Here is a 27471-nt window from a genome sequence, read left to right on the forward strand (position 1 = left end):
TTTCCCACTATAGCTCTGTACTTTGCCTCATCTCCCTTGCTGATGCATCCAACTATGGCAGAGTCATCAGAAAACTTATGAAGATGGCAAGACTCTGTGCAGTAGTTGAAGTCTGAAGTGTAGATGGTGAAGAGAAAGGGAGACAGGACAGACCCCTGTGGAGCCCGTGCTGCTGACCACTCTGTCTGACACACAGTGTTGCAAGCGCACGTACTGTGGTCTGCCAGTCAGGTAATCAATAATCCATGACAGCAGGGAAGCATCCACCTGCATCACTGTCAGCTTCTCACCCAGCAGAGCAGGGTGGATGGTGTTGAACGCACTGGAGAAGTCAAAAAACATGACCCTCACAGTGCTCGCCAGCTTGTCCAGGTGGGTGTAGACATGGTTCAGCAGGTAGACGATGGCATCCTCAACTCCTAGTCGGGGCTGGTAGGCGAACTGGAGGGGGTCTAAGTGTGGCCTAACCACAGGCCGGAGCTGCTCTGGAACAAGTCTCTCCAGGGTCTTCATGATGTGGGAGGTATTGTTTTATTGCTGTATTGATTTGTACCCTTAAACTCTATGTCATAAGAGTGGGCTCCTAGGAACAGTGCCCAAACATTGTAACCGGGTAGCAATCATTACTGGAATTCCCTTGCTGGGATTGAAAATGGACACAAGGGGCTGGTGATCTATCACTAGTGTAAACTTTTGTCCACAGAGGGAGTGGTGGAACTTCTTTATTCCCCACAATAGACTAAGGGTCTTTCAGTTGATCTATGTGTAGCTGCGTTCTGTGCTTCTCAGTAATCTTGAAGTGAACACAACTGGACATACAGATGGATCTTTCATTACGTGTGACAAAACGGCACCAATGCCAAAAGGGGACGCATTACACGCCAGACAGATGGGCAGAGATGGGTTATAATGGGCCAGCAGTTCATCTGATATTATTAGTTTCTTTGCTTCCTTGAATGCTCTTTCACATCTTTCTGATCATTCCCTCTTTGCTCCTGTCTGTAACAGCGAATTTAATGGGTACAGCACTATAGCAACTTTTGGGAGAAATCGGTGGTAGTAGTTTACAATGCCCAAGTATGACCTGATTTGTGACACATTTTCTGGTTTGGGTGCCTGTAGCCCTGCTTCAATCCTCTCTTGTGACTTATGTAAGCCAGGCTTGTCAATCACATGTCCACAATGCGAGATCTCATTCTTGAAAAACTCACATTTCTCTCTCTTTGCACACAGACTATGCTCATTCAGCCTGGTAAGCACTTTACCAAGGTTCAGAGGTGCTCTTCATCATTTTGCCAGTCATGATGATGTCATCAAGGTAACATAATGTTCCTGGGATATCTTGGAGCACCTGGTCCTTTGCTCTTTGCCAAATTGCTGGAGCTGATATGACACTAAAGACGGAATGATTATACTGGAATAGACCTTTGTGAGTGTTGATTGTGAGGAAATTCCTGCTCCATTTGGAGATGAGGTTGTGACAAGTCGATCTTTGAAATCGTCTCCCGTTTGCCTAAGATGAAAAATGTCTTCAATTCATGGCAGGGGATACTGCACAGTACACAGCACGGGGTTGATGCTCACTTTGAAATTCCCACATATGCGAATAGCTCTGGCCTTCCCTTTCTTGATCACTAGGACAATGGCTGTGGTCCAATTGCTCCACTCAACCTTGGACAGAATTCCTGATGCCTTTAATTTCTTGCTTGCTGGCTTTTCAGGGGGTTAGTAACTTGTGTAAGAGACTGTATGTTCTGGCTTCCATTAAGCTAAGAAGCCGGGGGGGGGGGGGGGGGGGCTTTCATTCCCTTACCCACATTGTTCGCATTACAATACAGTTCAACCCTCTCGAAATATGACTCCCAGCCTTAGACAGCACTATAGAATTCATCAACTTTCCTGACTAAAGCCATCACCAAGTTATTTTCACTTTAACTTTGTTAGCTGTGCATCTTTCACTATGTACTATAGTTATTCACACATCCCTTTGTTAGTGTCCATGTCCAGCCTACTCTGTACTGTTTAACTCTTTCCTCTCACTGCCTCGTCCCGTAATCATCCTATAACTGTTGGTGCAGTTGGTGATATTTCCCGACATTCAGGTTCATTCGCATCGCCAATTTGTATTGTCTGTGCAACACATAACCGTTAAATAATGGCACACACACACGAGATGGCTTTAACTGATGTATTCACATTGTAGTGAGGGAGAGAGAGGACAAAGTGCATGCGTAGACAACAATAATGTTAAGAGGAATCTCAAGCAACACACACAAAGCATTGGACAAACTCAGCAAGCCAGGTAAGGAGGAGTGAGGAAGGATGGCACCAGCAGATTTTGTAGACCCAGGTGACTTCTTCCAGTTTGTTCACAAAACAACTCGTCTTTCTTCTCTTATGTCTTTTTTTTTCTTTTCAAGGTGGTTGGGGTTCTGTCAGGGTTCATGATCTACAGTTCAAACTACAGTTCTTTGCAAGCAGAGAATTTTCAGACTGACTGTGCGGCCTAGTGCTTTGCTGTCTCCAGAAATGACCTGGAAGATGCGTGCCATTGGGGCTGGGAGGTCAGAAGTTGGGGAGCAGCCCCTTGGATTACCTGGTTCCTCACCAAATTCACTAACTAAAGCGTCATGGGAGATTAAAACATCAAGACTGGAACACAGACACAAGGTGGTATGTTTGCTAATCACCCACTGCTGACGGAGATAGGCCCCTCTACTCAAGCAATGCCTCTCTCTTCCTCTTGATGGGGAGTTAGAGCCTGTTGGTCCTTGAGAATGGGGAGCTTGGAGATGTAAGACAGCAGTCTGTAGCATTGAAACAGCAAGTTGCTGGTATATGCTCTCTGCTGCAGGAGAACGATTTCTCTCTCTCTCTCGCTCGGATGGCAGCCTGTCTGAGATGCCAGAGTGCTGGTTTGTGGACTGTAGTTTTTGATGGACTCTGCATCAAGGCCTCTTTGAGGGGGCTTCTGTTGTTGCTTGCATGGTAGTGGGTGGTGAGGGCAGGCACGGTTGGTGCTTCTGCCAGCAGGTGTGGGAGGAGGAGGTGGGGAGGGGGGGTCAATGTTTCTATCATTCACTCTATGGGGTTCTTGTCTGTGAGGAGCACAAATTTCATGTTACACACTGTATATATGTTTTGATATTAAATGAACCTCTCAACCTTTGAAATGGAGTATCTTAATTGGTCTGCATGAAACTAGGCAAGACATCCTGAGCTAAGAGAGTTTGCAGCTTTGTGACAGGATAAAGGCAGACTCCAGATTGCCTATGTTGCCAGTTCGCACATAAACCATAGTCAAGGCATGACGTTATCACGTCCTGCAAGGATCGCAAAATCTTCCATCTGCAGACCCCAGAGCATGGTCTTTGTATCGCGTCCCCAGCCCCGGTAGTCGATCTTGGCTGCCGCAGTCACCCAGGGCATATTGAAAACCCGGACTCCAGCACCAACACCGCGTGTTTCAACGGCCATGGATTGACCTCGGCCATCAATCTCGGCTGCCCCAGCGACCCAGGGGATTTTGAAACTCCGGACTCCAGCACCATCAACGCGGGTTTCAATGACCACGGACAGCTTCAAAGCGATTGCACAACCACCGACTGAGACTCCAGCTTTGAACTCCAGGCCGGGTCTTCACGTGCTGTGATTGTGACTCCCGTCTCCCCTTCCCCCACCACCACTCTGCCATCCCCTCTTCCTCAGATCCCATCGTCAGCACCTGGGCCCTCAGAGGCTCCATCTTCCTCTCACCCCAACCCTTCCCTCTCTACTGACACTACCAGCCTCCCTCCCCCCTCTGATCCCATCTCTCATCCGTGCCGGGTCTTTACTACTCCCTCCGACCCTCAACTCTCTGAGGCAGAGCGCTCTGTCCTCATTAAGGGCCTCACCTTTGTCCCCCTTCGCCCACACCTCAGTGAGTTCCGCATACGCCATGACGCTGAACTCTTCTTCCTCCGGCTCCGTCTCCGAGCTTTGACAAGGACTCTCCTACACCCACCGATGACCACTTCTCCCGTCTTCAACCCTCCTCCTCTTCATGGACATCCCACTCTGGTCTTCTACCTGCTCTGGATCTCTTTATTGCTAATTGACGACGGGACATCAACAGTCTTGACTTCACCACACCCTGTTCCAATTCCAACCTCACTCCTTCCGAACGCTCTGCTCTCCGCTCCCTCCGCACCAATCCCAACCTCACTATAAAACCTGCTGATAAGGGGGTAGCTGTTGTTGTCTGGCATACTGAGCTCTACCTGGCCGAGGCACAGCGACAACTCTGATACCTCCTCTTATTTACCCCTTGATCATGATCCCACTAAGGAGCACCAGGCCATTGTCTCCTATACCATCACCAACCTTATTAGCTCTGGGGATCTCCCATCCACTGCCACAAACCTCAGTTCCCACACCCCGCACTTCCTGTTTCTACCTCCTACCCAAGGTCCACAAACCTGCCTGTCCAGGTAGACCTATTGTCTCAGCTTGCTCCTGCCCCACTGAACTCATTTCTGCATACCTTGACACTGTCTTCTGCCCCCTTGTTCAATCTCTTACCACCTATGTTTGTGATACTTCTCATGCTTTGAATTTTTTCAATGATTTTAAGTTCCCTGGGCCCTTCCGTCTTATTTTCACCATGGACATCCAGTCCCTCTATACCTCCATCCCCCACCGAGATGGTCTTGAAGCTCTTCAGTTTTGTTTTTGGATTCCAGACCTAACCAAATCCCCTCTACCACCACTCTTCTCTGCCTAGCGGAATTAGTTCTCACTCTCAATAATTTCTCCTTTGGCTCCTCCCACTTCCTCCAAACCAAGGGTGTAGCCATGGGCACCCGTATGGGTCCCAGTTATGCCTGCCTTTTTTTTGGCTTTGTGGAACAGTCCATGTTCCAAGACTATAACGGTATCCATCCACCTCTTTTCCTTCGCTACATCGACGACTGCATTGGTGCTGCCTCCTGCACGCGTGCTGAGCTCGTCGACTTCATTAACTTTGCCTCCAACTTTCATCCTGCCCTCAAATTTACCTGGTCCATTTCCGACACCTCCCTCCCCTTTCTTGAACTTTCTGTCTCCATCTCTGGAGACGGCTTATCTACTGATATCTACTATAAGCCTACAGACTCTCACAGCTACCTGGACTATTCCTCTTCCCACCCTGTCTCTTGCAAAAAGGCTATCCCCTTCTCACAATTCCTCCGACTCCGCTGCATCTGCTCTCAGGATGAGGCTTTTCTTTCCAGGATGAAGGAGATGTCTTTCTTTTTTAAACAAAGGGGCTTCCCTTTGTCCACCATCAACTCTGCTCTCAAACGCATCTCTCCCATTTCCCGCACATCTGCCCTCACCCCATCCACCCACCATGGCACACAGAATAGGGTTCCCCTTGTCCTTACCTACCACCCCACCAGCCTCCAGGTCCAACATATAATTCTCTGTAACTTCCGCCACCTCCAATGGGATCTCACCACCAAACACATTTTTCCCTCCCCCCCCACTTCTGCTTTTCGCAGGGATCACTCCCTACACGACTCTCTTGTCCACTCGTCCCCACCATCCCTTCCCACCGATCTCCCTCCTGGCACTTATCCTTGTAAAGGGAACAAGTGCTACACCTGCCCTTACACTTCCTCCCTCACTACCATTTAGGGCCCCAGACAGTCCTTCCAGGTGAGGCGACACTTCAGCTGTGAGTCGGCTGGTGTGGTATACTGCATCCGGTGCTTCCGGTGTGGCCTTTTATATATTGGTGAGACCCGACGCAGACTGGGAGATCGTTTCGCTGAACACCTACATTCGGTCCGCCAGAAAAAGCAGGATCTCCCAGTGGCCACACATTTTAATTCCATGTCCCATTCCCATTCTGATATGTCTATCCATGGACCTCTATTGTCAAAATGAATCCAAACTCAGGATGGAGGAACAACACCTTATATACCGGCATGAACATTGACTCCTCCCCTTCTTACCCCATCCCTGACATATTTAGTTGTTTGCCTGTTCTCCATCTCCCTCTGGTGCTCCCCCCCTTTCTTTCTCCTGAGGCCTCTCGTCCCATGCTCCTTTCCCTTCTCCAGCTTTGTATCTCTTTTGCCAATCACCCTTCCAGCTCTTAGCTTCATCCCACCCCCTCCAGTCTTCTATCATTTCGCATTTCCCCCTCCCCCCACTACTTTCAAATCTCTTACAATCTTTCCTTTCGGTTAGTCCTGATGAAGGGTCTCGGCCCGAAACATCAACAGTGCTTCTCCCTATAGATGTTGCCTGGCCTACTGTGTTCTACCAGCATTTTGTGTGTGTTGTTGTTTGAATTTCCAGCATCTGCAGATTTCCTCATGTTTGCTCAAGGCATATTTGTTCTGTTTATCTAAACTTGGAAAGTTCATGTTCCCAACAAGTCCAAATTTATAAATTTATAAAGAGTCATATTCATCATAAAATCATACTTTGAGTATCTGGGATACGTGTTCAAAGGATTATACAATATGAATGTTCAAAGTAAACTTACTATCAAGGTACATATATTCAGATTCAGATTCAGTTTATTGTCATTTAGAAACCACAAATGCAATGCAGTTAAAAAATGAGACAATGTTCCTCCAGAAACTATCACAAAAGCATATGACAAAACAGACTACACTAGAAAATCCACATAACGTTTGGCAATCCCCAATCCAGAGTCCGGAGAGGCTGCTGCGTATTAATATCGCGCTACTGTCTGAACGCATTCCCCGGAAAGGAGCTCCAAATCCACCAGACAAACAAGACCCAAAACTAAAGCTACAAGACCTGCACAAAACCACATAGTTACAACAGTGCAAACAATAGCATAATTGATAAAAAAAAAACAGACTATGGGCACATTAAAAATAGTCCAAAGATGTTAAAGGACTATAAGTTCAAAAGAAATCACCACACAGTTTCCACAAGTCCCCAGGATCCCGACAGACTCGCCATCCCACGCCGGTGGCAGAAGAAAATACCCCCACTATGGACTTCCACGGCACTGCCCAACTCAGCCTCGCAGATGCAGCACACAACGAAAGCTCCATTGAACCCAGCCTCGCAGACACAGCACACAGTGAAAGCGACCTGAGTGAAGTTATCCCCTCTGATTCTGACCCTGATGGTTGAAGGGTGCTAACTGTTCCTGAACCTAGTAGTGTGGAACTTGAGGCTCTTGCACCTCATTCCTGACAGCAGCAATGAGAAGAGAGCATGGCCTGGATGGCGGGGGTCTTTGATGATGGATGCTGCTTTCTTGTGACAGCATTCCTTGTAAATGTGCTCAATGTAGGGGAGGGCTTTACTTGTGATGGGCTGGGCCGTATCTACTACTTTTTGTAGTTTTTCTCCATTTAAGGGTATTGGTGTTCTCATGTCAGGCCATGATGCAACCAGTCAATATACTCTTCACATCATGTCTATAGAAGTTTGTCAACATTTTAGATGACAGGCCAAATCTCCGCATATTGCAAAGAAAGTAGAGGTGCTGCCGTGTCTTCTTTGTGATGGCAAGTTACATGCTGGACCCAGGCCAGATGCTCTTAAATGATAATGCTGAGGAATTTAAAGTTGCTTAGCCTCTCCATCTCTGTTCCCCCAATGAAGACTTGATCATGGACCTCTGCAGTCAACAATCAGCTCTTTGGTTTTGCTGACGTTGAGTGAAAGGTTGTTGCTGGGGTACAATTCAGCCAGATTCTCAATTTCCCTCCTATATGCTGATTCATTACTACCTTTGATTCAACCCAAACAGTGGAGTTATTAGCAAACTTGAGTATAACATTGGAGCTGTGGAGAGGGCTATGCACACAGCCTTGTGTACCTGTCCTTATGGAGATTGTGGAGAAGATGTTGTTGCCAATCCGAAATGAAAGCAAATGAGGAAATCGAGGGTCCAATTGCACAAGGAGGTACTGAGGGCAAGGCCTTGGAGCCTATTGATTAGTCTTGAAGGGATGATAGTATTGAGTACTGAGCTGTAGTCATTTGAAGGGCATCCTGATGTAAGCATCTTCACTGCCCAGATTTTTCAGAACTGAGTAAAGAGCCAATGAAATGTCTTCAGATATAGACCTGTTGTGACAGATGGGTACCCCAGACTGCCAATGTGAGTGGTCAATGATATCAATGAACACTCCAGTCAGGTCTTCAGTACTCGGCCAGGTACCCTGTTTGGGTCAGATGTTTTCTGAGGGTTCGCTCTCCTGAAGGATGATCTCATGTTGGCCTCAGAGATTGAAATCACAGGGTTGTTAGCGGTTGTGTAAGTTTGTGTTTTGATGGTCAAACTGAGCATAAAAGGCATTAAGCTCATCTGGAGCAAAACCTTGTTGTCACATACATAGTTTAGTAAGAGGTGATAATAATCAAGCCCTGCCACACCTGTTAATCATCCTTCAGTGATTCAAGATTGGTCTGGAATTGCCACTGTGCATGTGAGATGGCTTTCCAGAGGTCATACCAGAACCTCTTGTATTTTACTTAGCCACTTGAACACTACTGATCTGGCCATCAGCAAATTGTGGATCCAGGGCTTCTGGTGGTGGAAGACTCTAACTGATTTTGTGAGGACACACTCATCTACGACTGTCTTTATAAAGTTCAAGACAATCATGGCTTATTGTTCATGAGGAGGACAGCCGGATGATCAGGTTTCCCGAAATGTAGTGTAGGGATTGAACAATAAGCACTCCTAATCATAGTACAGGTCGACCTTCTGTAGTCCAGCACCATTGGGACCTGAGAAGTTCCCAATTAGTGAAAATGCTTAATTACAGAAGGATCATGTTAAGCAATAGCTAATTGCCTCATCATTCCTTTAAAATATCATGTAAATCAGTATAAGTTAGATAATAATGAAACAGAAGTATTAAATGGGTAGCAAGTGAAATTTTAATAAAGTAATATACTGTACAGGCACAGAAAAAAATAAAGGGTACAGGTACATGTACAGGAATTAACTTGTACAGAAAAGTTGAGCACTTCCACTTCTAAAGTGAGACGTTTAATATACCTTCAGGCAAAGTTACATGTCTGTATGGTTGGGTTGTCAGGATCATCAACATCTTCATCTTGAAAAATGAGTGAAGCATCAGGAACTGGTGCTGAAACTGGCACAACAGTTTCTTCAACAAATTCTGCTGCTGCTTCCTTGTCTGCTGAAAGATTTTCACCACACACTGCACAAAACTGTAAGCCATAATGCTGCTTGTACCGATTAAGCCAGCCTTCACTATAGTCACACTCATAATCTAGTCCTAGTTCTTCATGAAACACTTTTGCTTGTTCCTTCACCATATCTCCAGACAGTTCAACACCTTCACTTACACGATTAAACCACATTATCAGCACTTTATCTAGTTCCAAACTTGTTCTGTCTTTCATTGTTTTTCTTACACACATCCGTTTCTTTGAGCCACTATCAGCAAAAAAATGTAACAGCGTTTCTTTCTGTTTCTTTATGTCATACACTGTGGAAGAGCCAATACTGTAACACTCGCACAAGCTTTTCACTAATACGCCACTGTCTATTTTTTTCCAAGAGTTCAACTTTATCTTTAGTGGATAATGTGCGGTGTTTTTGTTTCACAGCATGAAGTGCATTTCCTTTACTCATAATTGGGACTAAAAAAGAGCAAATGATAGTAATAAATGCAGGAAAGCAAGCAGGAATCGCCTGTCTGTGCTTACAAGAGCGCGCCAACACATGAACGGATCTAGCGCAGCAGATTGGTATGGTGGCCCAGGAAATTTGAAATCAGTGCCGGATTATTGAAGGAACTGGATTACAGGTAGTCGGATTAGTGAAGGTCGACTGTACTGTATAATAATAATCAAGTGTGTTGCAGGTGTTGCAGGTGGTATGTTGATGATGATTGATTGCGCAGAGATTGCTTCAAACGAACCTGAATGAAGTCCCCAACAATGATTTGAAAAGCATCGAAGTAGGTTATTTCTTGTGAGCCAATCGAGGCACTCAGTACCTTAACATTAGCCTTTGGCTGCAAGTAAACAGCAGTGAGAATCTCAGAGGATCTAGAGAATGTGAAAAAAGCCAAGTCCATCAAGGGTGTTTAAGTGGGGGTGAATGGAGGGGAATAAGTAGTCAATGTTTTGGACTGAGACATTTCGTATCTCATTATTAACATAATGAGGCCCAGTGCAAGTCTGTGAAAAAGCACCACATCTTCGTGCTGTAGCCTTCCAACTCAGTATCAATTTTTCCAATGTTGACAAACTCATTTTGTCTCCCTATATCGGAATTAGCCATATTAACTCATCATCTGTGAGTATGGGTCTGTTTATTTCCTTTTCAATTGCATACAGTGATCTGCTGGCAATACTTCACACTTCTTCTAACTATTTGCATTAACAACCCATCTCCACAGCAAATCAAACACGAGGAAGTCTGCAGGTGCTGGAAATCCAAAGCAACACACACAAAATGCTGGAGGAACTTAGCTGGTCAGGCAGCATTTATGGAAATTAGTAAACAGTCAACATTTCAGGCCAAGACCTTTCTTCAGCAAAGCAACCCTGGTCTAACCTATCAGAGATATTCCCTTTGCCCTGTCCATCTGCCATTTCTCTACAACTTAAGACAAATATTTATTTCTCACTCAGTACTAACATTGGGTCTTAGAGTAAAATTGTTCTTTTCTAGAGTTGCTAAATGAAACACACTTTATGTTTGGTTTCAAATTTTAAGCATCTGCAATTTGTTTAACTTTAAACTCATGAACATGGAGTGTGATTCAGTAATCACATTCTTTTAGATTCAGCACAGACTCTACATTAAGGTTCCAAACTCAAATAGAATTCCTAAATGCACAATGCTCATTTCCCTCCGTAGATACAGCCTGCCCTGCTGAGTTCCTCCAGCATTTCTGTGTTGCTCCGGATTTCCAGCCTCTGCAGTAATTCTTGAGTGTGAATACACAATAAGTTCCTTGTCAAGACACTCCACACGGGGCAGGTCAGGCAGCAAAGATGCAAAGAGAAACATTTGACGTTTTGGGTCCTTGGACACAAATGCTGCTGTAATTTAGCAGGCCAGGCAGCATCCATGGAAAAGAATAAACAGCCAACATTTTGGGCTGAGGCCCTTCATCAGGACTGGAAAGGAAGAGGAGTCACCTCACCTGGAAAGACTGTTTGGGGCCCTGAATAGTATGAGAGAGGAGGTATAGGGGGCAGGTGTGGCACTTGTTCTGCTTGCAAGGATAAGTACCAGAAGGGAGATCAATGGAAGTCTCTTCCATTTTGCACACATCTGTCCTCACCCCATTCTCCCACCGCCACACCTGGGATACCTCACTAGCCTGTGTCCAGCACATAATTCTCTGTAATTTCCAGCATCTCCAACAGGATCCCACTACTGTACACATCCATCCTTCCCTCACCCCCTCCCACCAGCCACTTTCCACGTTCTGCAGGGATCGTTTCCTACAGGACAGCCTTGTCCAATCATCCCTCCCCACTCAGGTTGGAAGAACAACACCTTATAATCCATCTGGGTAGCCTCCAACCTGAAAGCATGAACATCGATTCCTCATATTTCCGTAACTGCCCTCCCCCTCCCTTCCCCATTCCCCATTCCTGTTTCCTTCTCTAACCTTATGATTTTACCTGCCCATCACCTCCCTGTGGTGCACCTCCCCCTTCCCTTTCTTTCATGGTCTTCTGTCCGCTCCAGATTCCCCCTCCTCCAGCCCTTTATCTCTTTCACTAATCAACTTCCCAGCTCTTTACTTCACTCCTCCCTTTCTCACCCAGCACCTACCATCTTATACATCTTCCTCCCCATCCCCCACCTTTTTCTGACCTCATCTTTATTCCCAGTCCAAATGAAGGGTCTTGGCCCAAAATATGGACTGTTCTCTCTTTTCCAAAGATGCGGCTTGACCTGCTGAGTTCCTCCAGTATTTTGTGTGTGTTACTTTGGATTTCCAGCTGTCTGCAGATTTTCTCGTAACTTAGCTAACAATATTTTTTCTTTTCAATATTTGGGAATTTCATCTCCAAAATTACAGATGCAAACAACTCACAATGAAAATCTGAATTGCACATGGCCATTGTGGAATCCAGTTACTAATCCCTAAATCTTCCAACATTAATTGAGAAAGATACTTTCGGTATCAGCAAAGCACAATAGCATTAAACCCTAGGAAAAAGAGCATGTGTTTTAACAAGGAAAGAGAAAGAAAAAAATAATTTGTTCTTTCCTTTTTTTTTAGCAATCCCATTAGATATATTTAGAATTAAAAAGTTAATTTCATCAATGAAATAAAATGTAAGTAGTTATATCAAAGGAAAAGAGAAACAGTAGGAGCCTCGCATTATTTTACATTTGTACAACCAGATAATTTAAACCAAATTAAAAATGACTAACTCTCAAAGATTAAACATTCAATGAATTTAAAACACAATCATACATAAAGGAGATTTTTAAACTTTAAGATTTAATAGAAGAATACAGGTAAGTACTGAACAAACATTTAAACATCCCCACATTAAACTAACTCACAGCAACCTCCAAACCCTGACTTATTACAGAATCCCCATTATAAAAAAAAGTCCTACAATCTCTGGCAATGCAATAATCTTGCTACAATTTAGGGCAGCATGGTAGTGTAGTGGATAGCATAATGCTTACAGTACAGGCAACCAGGGTTCAATTCCTGCTTCTGCCTTTAAAGAGTTGTAATGTTCTCCCCATGGCCGCGTGGGTTTCCTCTGGGTGTCCCGATTTCCTTCCACAGTCTAAAGATGTACTGGTTAGTAGGTTAATTGGTCATTGACCATGATTAGATTAGGCTAGGATTAAATTGGGGATTGCTGGGTGGTAGAGGTCAAAGGGCCAGAAAGGCCTAGTATGTGCTGTATACAAAGAAAGAAACACAATTAAACTGAATACTTATCTCAGAAGGAGAGACACAAATGAAAGGGAGTAGTTTGTTGCTGTCAGGTTCACAGTGTGTAGGATCATATATCACTTAAAGACAGTAAAATGGACATTTCAGGTCAAAACCTTACATTTGGACTGGAAAGGAAGGGAGGACAGAAGCTAGAATAGAAATATCTGCTTCGACTACCATTGTGGGTTTTGTGTTGCAGGTAATTTCAATATAGTTGTTTTGTCCCAGGCTTTCTGACATTTCCAATATATTTGGAGGGGGAGAGAAAAGAAAGGAGAAATTACTTTTGAAACTCAGTAACTGTCAAGGGTCCCTTGTACTCTTCTCCTGTTGGCAACTGTGAAACTGTCCAGGTGCTTGTCTCAATCCCGCAAATACTAAGTCAGCTTAGAATTAAAACAAATCAAAGGGAAGAGATAAGTAACAAATACAGTATGCATTAGAAAAAGGAAAGAAAAACAAAATCCAAGCTTGAGTTTACAGTCTTTAACACATTCTTTAGATAACTTTCCAACTTAAAACAGTTACTGAATACAGTGAAATAAAACATAAACAGCCATTTCAGAGGAAAAGAGCAAAGGTGGAGCTACACAGAACTCCCACATCTATACAGCTCCTTTAATAAATGCTGCCTCTTCAAATATGCAATCCTGCCACTTTATTTCACATCAAATAACTTTAGAGCCTTGACTTTAGTCATTCCTATTCTCCAGAACGTTATTGGTTTTGACAAAATGTAGCATCAGTACAAATTTCCTGCAAGCACAGACTTGGCAGGTGCCAAACAGACTTTCTACTACCTCTCTCTCTGACTCTTCCTCTCTATTTCTTTCCCACTTTCTTCTCATAAAATCTTACGATGTTTTAAAACTCAGAGCATTCACTCCAGTTTAAACCAGATCAGAAATGACTCACACTCATGAGTTAAATAGATTAGGCAACTTAAAACAATTAAAACACACATTAAGGTTTTTAAAAGTTATGGCTTTAAAACAAAGGAATTCTGAAATTTATTAATCACGCACAAATGTTCAAACATCCTCATGTGAAACAAACTCACAGCAGCCTTGAAGTTTTTTACGCATTTTGAAATCTCTGGCTCATAACTGAACTCAAATTATGAAACTATATTTCTACAACCATGAAAGTTTCTGGTTTTACCATAATTAAAATATCCTGCTGACTTATTATGGACTGGCTCAGATGAAAAAACATCATGCTGTACAAAGTTCTCATCACATAGGCAAGTACAGAGATTAAAGACATAAAACGGGAAGTAGCTTTGCAATTGTGGTAAAGTTCAGTCAAATTAACTTATTTGATATCATGCTCTTCCAATTCTATGGACATGTTTGTGTGGTTAAAGGGCCAGCTGATGAATCCTATGGGTTTAATATAGGAGTAGTGATAATGGTCGATGTGGACTCAGTGGGCCAAGTGTCTCTTTCTGTGTTGTATCTCTACTCTCAGTGGCCACTTTAATAGCTACAGGAGTGTAACTATTAGAGTCGACACAGTAGTGGAATCCAGTGTGGTCTTCTGTTGCTGTAGTTAATCCCCTTTAAGGTTCGACATGTTGTGCATTCAGAGATGCTCTTCTGCACACCGCTGTTGTAACATGTGGTTATCTGAGTCACAGAATTGCAGCTCACTGGATTTTTTTTTTGCATTGTTCTCTGCAATCTCCACACCTCTTTTCAGGACTGTTGTGCCTGAAAAGACCAGGAGATCAATAATTTTGAAATACTCAAAGCACCCGATCTGGCACCAACTATCATTCCATGGTCAAAGTTGTGTAGATTGCGTTTCTTTCCCATTCTGATGTTTGGTCTGAACCTCTTGACCATGTTTGCAGACTTGTATGCATTAAGTTGTTGCCACATGATTGGCAGATTAGATACTTGCATTAACAGGCATAAAGTGGCCAGTGAATATGAGACTCTATGGTATAGGCCTTCACTCAGAATAGTCCAAAGATTGGCATTCATGTATATATCTGCCGATTATCACCTAGGTGAATTGCTCTTGGCCCTGCATTTGGTAAGGGGGCTGCAGCTTCCTCTCATGCTCCCTCAGCCAGTGCATTATGGTCTCACTCACCTGAACCTTAATCAATACATTTGCTGTCTTGCTGCCCCACAATATACAGGACTGTGGTTTAGAATATTTAGCTATTTAGTCAGGCACTCTCCTAACAGTGTCTCAAAATGCACATCATGCTGTTCTTAACTTTAAAATCACCCCAGAGTTCCCAGTCGTCATCTTGCCTACTTTAAAGCAGCATGGTCAGTAAGCATCAATATAACACCACCAACATTTCCTGCTGATCAAACAACACCTGCAGCCGGACCATAGCCCTCCACAACCATCTGTCATATGCGGGGCGATGGGAGTGGACCCAAAAGCAAGTCACAGACACTGAACTACCAGGAACAGGACTAGGCATGAGAAGGAAGCAAGGGAAGTGAGGAAGAAAGGTCGCTGGACATGACAAAGGCCCCAGATGAGACAAGGATTCCGGGCCTGGGCTAGGACTTGACAAGGATAGCAGAACTAGGACATGGAACTGGGAACCAGGAGCCTGGGCTTGGACTCCAATCCAGAGATTGGACAAGGACCCAGAACCTGGGTCTTGACTCAGGCTCGGACTCCAGAACCAGGCGAGGACAAGACGTGGCTACAGGACGAGGTGAAACACGGGACTGGACGCGAGACTCCTGGACAGGACAAGGGAATCCCAGCACAGGGTTAGGTGAGGCATATGACAAGATTAAAACACAAAGCCGTGGCTTGGACAGGGCAAGGACCTTGGATGTGACTGGGACTGGACAAGACCCCGAAGCCTTGACTTGCTTGAGGAAGAGACAGAAACACAGAACACAGAGCCGAGGGAGAGACAGGAACATTGAACATCGAGCCAGGACCTCTCCTTGGGTACAGGACGTAGGGCCGGGACTCATTACACAGAACACAGAGCCGGGACCCCTCCTTGGATACAGGACATAGGGCCAGGACTCATTACACAGAACACTGAACATGATGAGACAATTCCCAATGCTAGGTAGCAGCAAAACGGCTGGACCTACCTAGCAGAGGTGTGGAGACAAAGAGACAGTTCTAAATAGGGTGAGGGTCCGGGCAGGAAGGTGAAGGGAAGAGATACAGAAAGGGGGTTTGGACAGGAACAATCCAGTAGCCAGAGGCAGAATCCTGAAGGTATTTGTGAAGCCAGCCCAAACTAGAATCAGCTGCTGCAACAGAAACTGGGGAAACCCGGAAAACCTGGAATAAGGAACATGGAGCGCGCTGTGAACTGGAATGTGGATTTCACAGACTGGACCATTACACCATCTCATTCATGTACAGTACCTATCCAAAATTCTCTTAAATGTTGAAATCCTATCGACATCCAACACTTGCATCCACACTCACCACCATCTGAGTGAAGAAGATTCCTCTCATGGTCCCCCTTAAACATTTCACCTTTCACCCAGGACCTTTGATTCACCCAACCTCAGTAGAAAAAGCCTATCTATACACCTCATAATTTTGTGTACCTGTATCAAATCTCTCCTCAATCTTCCACATTCTAGGGAATAAAGTCCTAATCTATTCAACCTTTCCCTATAAGTAAGGTCCTCAAGTTCCAGTAACATCCCTGTATATTTTCTCTGCATTCTTTCAATCTTATTTACATCTTTCTGGCAGGTAGGTGACCAAAACCACATGCAGTACTCCAAATTAGGCATCAACGTCTTATACAATTTCAACATTCGATCCCAACTCCTGTACAGTACTCAATACAGTGATTTGGTGGGGGTGGGGGGAGAGTGTAACACCCTGGGACAGGTTTCACTGCTAATAGAATGGTCTTTCTGTAGCAGCACTGTTTGGGTTATGGTGAGAGACAACAGATGCTTTGGAATGTGAGCAGAGTCTTTTGTTCAGCGAGAGATGGAGAGAACTGGTTGTAGGTTACGATCCGGTGGGGAGATCATGATTTGATGGAGCTGGATGTTGAGATTGACTGAGGATCAGTGAATTGAGCTCCAACTAGTGCACATTTGACTGTTTAATTATAATGGGCCCTTTCTGCTTTTTCTTTCTTTTCTTTACTAACCCTTTAGTTAAGATTCATAAATACAGTTCCTTTAATTGCATGCAGTGTGCTATCTGTAGTTCCTTAGCACTGAGTTGTAACAGGGTTGCAAATTACACAGCATTCACACAAACTGGGGTTTGGGGTGGGAGAGCTGTCTCAATCTCATGGGTTTGGCAGGACCAGAGGGTGTCTTCCCTACACTGACGCAGCCAAGGAGACCAGCAGGGTTTCACTCTACCGGCACTTCATACATGATGAGACCTGGGTGGTGGCAGGGAGTTCAGTAGTCTTATGGCCTGGGGGATGAAGCTGTTTCCCATCTTATCAGTTCTTGTCATTATGCTATGTTACCTTCTGCCCAATGATAGGATAGTATTTCAATGCAAGAGGACTGACAGATAAGGAAGATGAATTCAGGACATGGTTATATACATGGTCCTGGGATATTACAGAAACATGCCCAAGTAAAGGGCAAAGACTGACAATTCCATGTTCTGTGATATAGACACAATAGGAAAAATAGAGAAGGAGGTAAGAGAGGAAGGGGAGAACATCATAGCAATATCCAGAGAGGGTGCTTCTGGGTGATCAACTAATGAGGCTATATATTTGGAACTGAGAAATGTGAAGGGGATGATCACTTAACAGGATTATACTATAGCCAACCCCCCCCCCCCCCACTCAATTGTCAGCAGAAATTAGAAGAGAAAATATGTAAGGAGATCATAGTTAGCACCACGTCACCCACTTAGGTTTGCAAGAGAATGGAGTTGCAATAGGCCCACTGGAATCCATGCTAGGTAGGAGGCAGCCCCTGCAGGCCAGCTCTCCTGTTGGTGCTGCTCTCCAGTGTCTACTCCCTGGAAGACAATCTGCAGCCAATCCAGTGCAAGGTAAGAAACTGCTGTATGTTTGTTTTTGCAGAAAGATGGCTCCAGGACAACTTTCCATGCACCATCAATTTTCAGGCCACGCCACTCAGGGACATGTGCTAATATTATTCTTGTGACTGTACGTGCTGTGTGTGACTGTACGCCCCGTGTTTTGCCCTTGGGCCAGGAGGAGCGATGTTTTGTTTAGTTGTATATGTGTGTATGGTTGAATAACGATAAAACTTGAATTTGAACTATAAAATTACAACATTGTAATAACATAAGGGATTTTAACTTTCCAAACATTTACTGGGCTTGCTATAATGTTAAGTGCTTGGGTGGGGAGGAGTTTGTTGAATGAGTTTAAGAAAAAAATGTCAATGAATAGGATGATGGCCCAACTATAGAAGGGGAAAAACTTGATCTCTTCTTGGGAAATCAGGCAGTGACTGAAGTATAAGTGGGGGAGCACTTTGGGAACAGTGAACATAATTCTTATTAGTTTTAAAACAGTTACAGATAAGGATTGAACTAATCTACAAATTAAAGTCCTAAATTGGGGCATGGCCAATTTGATAGCATTAAACAGGAAATTTCAAAAGTTGATTGGATGAAGCTGTTTGCAGTTAAATGGATGCTGGGCAAGTGGGAGGCTTTTAAAAGTGAGATAATGAGAGTTTACGGCCAGCATGCTCCTGTTAAGAGTGAAGAACAAGGCTGACGGGAGTAGAGAATTCTGGATGACAAAAGGTATCAAGAAAATAAAGGAGGCATATGTCAGGTATAGGCTGAGATCAAGTAAATAGGGTCATAAAGGATAAGGGAATACACATCAGACTGAGACAGCTTTGGTAGATCAGATAAAGAAGAATCCGAAGAGATCTTACAAGTATATAGAGGGATCAGAAGTGGAGAGAGTGAGCAATTTCAAGTTCCTGGGTGTCAATATTTCTGAGGATCTAACCTGGTTCCAAAAAATTGATGAAGCTATAATGAAGATAAGACAGTGGCTATATTTCATTAGGAGTTTGAGGAGATTTGGTTTGTCACCTAAAACACTCGAAAACTTCTACAGATGTACTGTGGAGAAGCATTCTGACAGACTGCATCACTGTCTGGTATGGGGTGGGGGGGTGGTGAGATACTGCACAGAATTGTAAGAAACTACAGAAGGTTGTAATATTAGTCAGCTCCATCATGGGTACTAGCCTCCTTAGTATCTAAGACATCTTCAAGGAATGGAATCTCAGAAAGGCGCTTCCTTTATTAAGGACCTTCACCAACCAGGGCATGCCTGGAGGCACAAACTCAATGATTCAGGAACAGCTTCTTTCTCTCTGCTGTCCAATTTCTAAATAGACGTTGAACCCATGAACACTACCTCACTTTTTTCTGTTATTAACTATTTTTAATTTAATTATTTAATACACATGTATATGCTTACTGTAATTGATTTTTTCCCTTTATTTATCCTGTGCAGTATTGCATTGTACTGCTGCTGCTACATTAACAAATTTCACAACATATGCCAGTGATATTAAACCTGTTTCTGACTCTGATATATTTAGGACAGAAGAGAAACGAGGAAGAAAATAGGGCCTTTAGAGATCAAAGAAGTCATGTATGTGTGGAGCCACAGAAGAAAGGCAAGGTTTTGAGAGAATTGATATTTCTATATTTATCACAGTGAAAGACATGGAAGCTAGGGAACTCAGTAAAAGTAATAGTGTTGCCTTGAAGACAGACTACAATACAAAAGAAGGGATGCTGATGGTATTAATGTGCATAAATGTGAACATATCCCTGGTGCCTGACTACATATATCCTATGACATTGCGGGGAGCTAGAGCAGAAATTACTAGCAGAGGTAACTGTATCACCACTAACTACAGACAAGGTGAAGGATGACTAATGCTTTACTTAAGCAAGGAAACAGATGAGTGAGCCTAACATCACTGATGGGTAAGGTACTAGAAGGGACTTTGAGGGGCAGGATCTACATGCATTTGGAAAATCAGTCTGGCTTTGAGAGTGGGAAATTGAGTCTCTTATTTGCCAATGCAGACTTATAAAAGGTTCATCCTGTCATTTCAACTATATCTTAGAAATTCATTGTTTTCTCAGTTAATTCAGCTCTAACAACACACACAACATGCTGGTCTCGGCCTGAAACATCGACAGTGTTTCTCCCTATAGATGCTGCCTGGCCTACTGTGTTCCACCAGCATTTTGTGTTTGTTGCTTAAATTTCCAGCATCTGCAGATTTCCTCGTGTTTGCTTTTGAAATTCAGCTCTAATCTGGTTTTCAAAATACGATTGATGACAGGAGATCGTAATAATGTAATGGGCAATACTGGGGATCAAAATACTTCGGCAGGAATATAATATTACATTTTAAAGGTTATCAGCAATATTACTATTTTAAAATTGCCTTTTCTAATTTGCACTTTTTTGTTTCATACATTGAAATAAATTATTATGAAGGGTTTCTAGAATGAGCTGCTACAGGAAGTGGTAGAGGCAGGTACAATTACAACATTTAAAATTCATTTAGACAGGTACGTGGACACAGTGATATGGGCCAAACACAAGCAAATAGGACTAACTCAGGTGGTCAACATGGTCTACGCAGATATTGGGCCAAAGGGCCTGTTTCTGAGCCATATAGCTTTGTGACTCTATGATTAGCTTTCTATTGAAATAATGTTGGAGGCCAAAGCCAGAAGTCAGAGAGGTAATGGAATTCAGATTTAAAATTAATACTTGGGGCTGCTTTGTAGACTGAATGAATGTGTTCCACAAAGCAGTGATCCAATAGCAAATACAAATTATTAACATGTCTCTGAAATGGAGGAAAAGAAGCCAAGAAGCAGGTGGTCTCTGTGGAAATTAGAGTGGATAGAAATTGGCAGCAACTGAGATGAAGCTTTTGAGTACTACTCATGACGAAAGATTTTGGGAGTGGGCTCAATGGCTTCTCGATACATAACGTTTCAAGGAAAGAGGGAGGAATTGTGGGAGGCTGCAGTTTACAAATTGCCTATAGTGCCTCATGTTGTTCAGTCTAAGGAGCAACACTCTTTGCATTTCTGTAATGTAGGTCATTACTCCAGGAAATGAAGTCCCCAGTCAGTCACATTACAGTAATGATTTGATGATCATAATGCTTTTTTCCTGGAAGCTTCCACCACAGATAAGTTTGCTGACACTTGATAACCAGACTTTGAGGAAGGAAATTAACTATGTATCAGAATAGTCATTAGGAATACCCTTATCTTTACTGAGGACACAGGCAATTCTCTCTCAATGCATTATATAGAATATGTGGCACACGAGGAGACCACGTACCATTTCGTCTGGCCAATACATGACGCCTTACTCCTCATCCCATTCTCAGCATAGGTTTCTATTCTTCTTTTACGGAGCCATTCAGTTTCTCTTCAAACATCTACACGACTGATCTCAAACACTGCCTGCGGAACCACACTCTGGCTGCACGTGTTCCACAGAGATAATGTTTTAAGCCATTGAGTTATGATTAAATATTATTGAGCTGAAACAATAACTCAGTTTCTCTCTGTCTCTGCTCATTACATTATCAAAGAGTTCTAATAAATCGGTCCATATAATTTCTACTTCCATACAATAATGTTGACTCTGTTTAATTGCATCAATGTTTTCTAAGTAAGCTGTGACTACTTCCTTAATCGTGTATTCCAGCATTTTCATTATGACAAATGTACGGCTAACAGTTTCTTTCCTTCTGGCTTTTGCCTTTTTCAGTAGAACAATTTAAATTATGATTTTAAAATTCACTTGATCCTTTCCAGAATTTATCTCCGTGGCTTCTTCCTTTAAGACCCAAGGGTGCAAATCAGCAGACTCAGGGGATGTGTCATATTTAGACCCATTAGTTTGCCTTGTAATTTTTCTTGAGAAATTGTTTTCATTTCCTCTCTTACTTTTGGTTCTGATTTACTACTACTATTAGGATACAGCATGTCTTCAATTTTAAAGGCAGATACAAAATACTTGTTTAACACCTTTAAAATTTCCTTACCTCCCATTATTTAAAACTCCAATCTCATCCTCTAAGGAACCAATATTTACTTGATTTCTTCTTTTCCTTCATATATACTTGTAGAAGTGAGTATAGAACTGTAGAAGTAAGAAATACAGTTACTTCATTACAAATTTATTTTATAAACTATTTGCTTGGGTTTCTCAAATTTTCTCGACGCGATAAGTCTTTTAATCACCATTTGATACCATCAACTTGTTTGGTTAGTCACAGATTGATCATCCAAATAGTCATTATTTCTTAGTGAAATAAAGTACACTGTATTGTATTGTAATACCGTACAGTGAAATTTCATGTGATTGTTTTACCATATTTTAATCTTGCTATCCTCTCCCTCCATCAGTTTTCCCCACTGCTCTTTCTTTGGCTTCTCCTTCTATTCAACTCTGACTCTTTCGGTCTATCACCCCTCTCAGTGGTGGGGGGAAGGGAGGAGTCTAAGACTAGAGGACATAGCCTCAGAATAGAGAGAGCAGGATATGAGGAAGTTTCCTTAGCCAGAGAGTGCCGAATCTGTGGAATTTGTTGCCAAAGGCAGCTATCGAAGCCAAGTCATTGGTTATATTTGATAGATTATTGATTAGTCAGGGCATGAAGGAATATGGGGAAAAGGCAGGAGATTGGGGCCTATAGGGAAATGGATCAGCCATGATGGAATAGTGGAGTAGAGTCAATGGTCCAAATGGCCAATTTCTACTGCTATGACTTATGATGGCTCTCTGTTCACTGTCAATTCAGACTCATGTGTATGCCTCTCTTGCTCTACCTCCTTACCTCGAACAGTTATCTGATCTTTTTGCTGTCTCATTATTTGTTTTTTTTTCCTTCTCACTTACTACCTTTCAATTTTACTTTCAAAAACTCAATGTTCTCTTTTTTCTTCTCTCTCTCTGGTTTTCTCTTGCTCTTCATCTCTAAGTGTGTCGCTGTCTTTGTCAGCTTTTTCACCCACTGTCATCGTGGTGGTTGCTCGCTCTCTCTCTCTCTCTCTCTCTTTCTGGTTTGTTGAAACTGTCAAGGGTGTGGCTAAATTTCATACAGTATTCTTTTAAATCAATCATCAGAGAGCAGTTGCAAGTCTGTGAAAGTGATGTGTGACTGGGGCTTTCCATCTGGTTATTACTCCGTTGCTCTGACCAAAATTCTTCAATCTTCCATTTCTGCTGAACATTGGTGCATTTAGTAATTTGCATGTTTCTTACTCTGAGCTCGGCGAGGATAATTAATTTCCTGTGCTGGAGGTTTGCAGTGCAGGACAGGAGCAACAAGCACGGATCCTTGAAGTACTCGTCAGATAAGGTAATTAAGGCATTGTGGAGGGACAATGTGGTGGGCATGAAGGCACAATGTGTGTGTGTGTGTGTGGGAGGGGGCATCCGTTAGTCTCGCGAGACCATGGATCTGCGCCTGGAAAGACTTGGAGTGTCCTCGCCAGGGCAAGGTTGTGTGGAATACCGGCAGTTGCCCATGCTGCTGGTCTCCCCTCTCCACGCCACTGATGTTGTCCAAGGGAAGGGCAAGGGCCGCTACCAGTGGCACCAGTGACGTCGCGGAAGTTGCCAGAGCGAGGTTGAAGGCAACGTCGGACTGCCTTAGGGACTCCAGCTCCGGATTTGTGTTCAGGGTTTACTCCCGAAGCCTTTCCTATGAGGCAAGGCAGCGGAGGTTTGAAATCAGTTTTCCCTCTCTTAGATAGACTGCCGTCACAGGCTGACGAGCTCCATCTACCCGAAGCACTGGTTTTAAGACGCTAGGACCCGCCTTCGCCTCTTCTTCTGTCAGCAGAAACAGTACCGCCGGGCTTAGCGGCTAGGAGTTGGACTTGGTTGTCGGAAGCTATTTGAAGCGCAAGCTGTGAGGAGCGCTTTCAGGTAGTTGGAGCTTATCCCCTTTATCACTCCTCGGCTTGACAACCTTGGAACCAAGGGAGGGATATGAATCAAAGGAATGTACAAGGCACAGAAAGGAGAATATTAGTAGGAGAAGGCATTTGGGAGAGGACAGAGGTCAAGCCACTGAGAAGTTGGCTAAAACCAAGGGGGCAGAATGCATCGTGAAGGGGTAGAGGTTAAGGCAGAGAAAAGGTTGAGGGTACTTGGGAAGGCACAGGAGTAGACAGCACTGGGAGGATAAGGCATCATGGATACAGGTGAAAGTCAGAGCAGAACAGAAGTTCAGGACGTGAGGGAAAAGCTTGATGGCATTGGAGAAGGTGGAGATCAAGTATATACGGAGATTAACAGGTTAAGGCTGAAGAAACATGCGAGGGGCTAAAGTCAGAGAGACAGAAAAGCTTGAGGGCATGGGCTGGGGTGTAATGGTTTTTGGTCACAGGGAGGGCAACCCTTTTAAATTTGGGAGGGGCAAAAATAAGGTAAAGGCTGAGGGTACTGGGGAGACAGAGATAAAAATTTCCTAATGTAAATCTGGGGACATATTTAAAAGATTCAACAGCATAAAGGGAACTATGATTATTGACATCTTAACAGACAGACAGACATACTTTATTGATCCCAGAGGGAAATTGGGTTTTGTTACAGTTGCACTAACCAAGAATAGTGTAGAAATATAGCAATATAAAACTGTAAATAATTAAATAATAATAAGTAAATTATTCCAAATGGAAATAAGTCCAGGACCAGCCTATTGGCTCAGGGAGTCTGACACTCTGAGGGAGGAGTTGTGAAGTTTGATGGCCACAGGCAGGAATGACTTCCTCTGATGCTCAGTGTTACATCTCGGTGGAATGAGTCTCTGGCTGAACGTACTCCTGTGCCTAACCAGTACATTATGGAGTAGATGGCAGACATTGTCCAAGATGGCATGCAACTTGGATAGCATCCTCTTTTCAGACACCACTGTCAGAGAGTCCAGTTCCACCCCCACAACATCATTGGCCTTACGAATGAGTTTGTTGATTCTGTTGGTGTCTGCTACCCTCAGCCTGCTGCCCCAGCACACAACAGCAAACATGATAGCCCCGGCCACCACAGACTCGTAGAACATCCTCAGCATTGTCCAGCAGATGTTAAAGGACCTCAGTCTCCTCAGTAGAGACGACTCTGACCCTTCTTGTAGACAGCCTCAGTGTTCTTTGACCAGTCCAGTTTATTGTCAGTTTGTATCCCCAGGTATTTGCAATCCTCCACCATGTCAACACTGACCCCTTGGATGGAAACAGGGGTCACTGGTGCCCTGGCCCTCCTCGGGTCCACCACCAGCTCCTTAGTCTTTTTCACATTAAGCTGCAGATGATTCTGCTCACACCATGTGACAAAGTTTCCCACTGTAGCTCTGTACTTTGCCTCATCTCCCTTGCTGATGCATCCAACTATGGCAGAGTCATTAGAAAACTTATGAAGATGGCAAGACTCTGTGCAGTAGTTGAAGTCCGAGGTGTAGATGGTGAAGAGAAAGGGAGACAGGACAGACCCCTGTGGAGCCCGTGCTGCTGACCACTCTGTCTGACACACAGTGTTGCAAGCGCATGTACTGTGGTCTGCCAGTCAGGTAATCAATAATCCATGACACCAGGGAAGCATCCACCTGAATCACTGTCAGCTTCTCACCCAGCAGAGCAGGGTGGATGGTATTGAACACACTGGAGAAGTCAAAAACATGACCCTCACAGTGCTCACTGGCTTGTCCAGGTGGGTGTAGACACAGTTCAGCAGGCAGACGATGGCATCCTCAACTCCTAGTCGGGGCTGGTTGGCCAACTGGAGGGGGTCTAAGTGTGGCCTAACCATAGGCCGGAGCTGCTCTAGAACAAATCTCTCCTGGGTCTTCATGATGTGGGAGGTCAATGCCACCAGTCTGTAGTCATTGGAGCCACTGGGGCGCGGCGTCTTCGGTATAGGGATATATATATAACATTATTCCTATAAATCTTAATTGGGATAATTGTTGAAGGTGTAAGCTGATGCACTGGTTATGATAGGCTCCATCCCATGTATTTAAAGGTAGTGAGAATTGATTTTGGTTTAACTTTCCAAGACTTCTTCAAATCTGGAAAGATTTCATTAAATTAGCAAGTAATAGATAATTGCTTCTTTATTTAGAAGGGGAGGTGATAAGAATCAGGAAACTGCAGGGTAGTAAACCTAACATCAGTTATAGGGTAAATGTCAGTAGCTTTTGCTTTTTCATCAGAGCAGAGGATTTAGAAAAACTCCAGGCAATTATGCAGAGCCAAATGGTTCTGTGAAGATGAAATCATGTTTAACCAATTGATGGAAATTCTTTGAAGATGTATCATGAATGAAGTGGAACTATAAGAAATCGTATGCTTACATTTCCAGAAGGTATCTGACAAAAGAATTAAAAGCTCATGGACCTAACATATCAGCATCAATGCAAAATTTTTATCTAACAAGAAATAGGGAGTAAGCATAAACAGGTCTTTTAAATGTGCGGCTTAGGGATTTATGCTTTGGCCTTAGCTCTTTGCAATTTAGTACATGGAACAGAAGAGCACAGAAGCAGGCCTCTTCACTGCACTAATAAAACTAGCAATTAAATGCCGAACTAAACTAATCTCTTTTGTCTGTACAATATCCATATCCTTCCATTTTCTGTACAGTCGTGTGGCTGTCTAAATGCCTTTTAAAACACTTCTATTGTATTTGTTTTCACTACCATTCCTGGCAGTGTATTTCACTCACCCACCACTGTGTCAAAAATCTTGACCTGCACATTTCCTCTGAACTTACTTCTCTCAACTTAAAAGCATACCCTCTAGTATTAGACTTTTTCATCCTTGGAAAATGATGCCAGTGATCCACACTATTGATGCCTCTCATAACCTTAGAAACTCCTACCAGGTCTCTCCTCAGCCTGTGCTGCTCCACAGAACACAATCCATTTTGTCCAGTCTGTCTTTATAGGACATGCCCTCTAATCCAGGCATCATTCTGGGAAACTGCTTCTATACCCTCTCCAAAGCCTTCGCATCCTTCCTATAAAGGGGTAGCCACAAGTCAATGGAATTCTTCAAATGTGGCCTAGGTTTGGTTTTATAAAGCTACTGCATAGCTTGAAAGTGTCTTAACTAATAAAGGCACGCATGTCATATACCTTCTTTACCACCCTATCAACCTGTGCAGCACTTTCAGGGAGCTGTGAACTTGAACCCCAAGATCCCTTTGTACATCAACACTGCTAAGGGTCCTGCCATTTAACAGTGTACTTCCCTTTCAATTTCATCTCCCAAAGTGCAATATCTCACACCTGGCTGGATTAAACTTTATCTGCCATTTCTTCATCAGTATCTGCAGGTGGTCTATATCCCATTGTATCCTTTGTTAATCCTGCACAATTTTCAAAATACCACCAATCTTTGTATTATCTGCAAAAGTGTTAACCCACATTAACCAATCCACGTTTTCATCCTAGTTATTTATAAATATAACAAACAGCAAGATCCTAGTAAAGTCGCTGCAGAGCACATCCAGTCATGGAGCTCCAATTTATAGAAAGTG

The 27471-nt window shown here is 43.5% G+C and overlaps 2 protein-coding genes across 4 annotated transcripts in view; one reads left to right on the forward strand and one right to left on the reverse strand.

Annotated features, from left to right (window-relative positions):
* LOC132406494 (uncharacterized) overlaps nt 1–27471 on the reverse strand; it is a 148108-nt gene that overhangs the window by 49127 nt on the left and 71510 nt on the right. Inside the window, exons 4-5 of one of the 2 annotated variants that reach the window (XR_009516182.1) lie at nt 21971–22068; nt 12352–12897 (exon numbers count right to left, since the gene is read on the reverse strand). The gene's annotated coding sequence lies outside the window, so the exon portion shown is untranslated. Of the gene's footprint in view, nt 1–12351; nt 12898–21970; nt 22069–27471 lie in introns of those variants that run through there. The other variant, XM_059992248.1, reaches the window with a different exon arrangement.
* The window catches only part of LOC132406490 (interleukin-6 receptor subunit beta-like), a 62769-nt gene continuing 58286 nt past the window's right edge, over nt 22989–27471 (forward strand). Inside the window, exon 1 of one of the 2 annotated variants that reach the window (XM_059992237.1) lies at nt 22989–23290. In XM_059992237.1, coding sequence (XP_059848220.1) covers nt 23183–23290 — 108 coding nt within the window. In that variant the 5' untranslated portion in view covers nt 22989–23182. Of the gene's footprint in view, nt 23291–23600; nt 23863–27471 lie in introns of those variants that run through there. The other variant, XM_059992238.1, reaches the window with a different exon arrangement.

This window comes from Hypanus sabinus, chromosome 16, assembly GCF_030144855.1.
Source record: "Hypanus sabinus isolate sHypSab1 chromosome 16, sHypSab1.hap1, whole genome shotgun sequence".
NCBI lineage: Eukaryota > Metazoa > Chordata > Chondrichthyes > Myliobatiformes > Dasyatidae > Hypanus > Hypanus sabinus.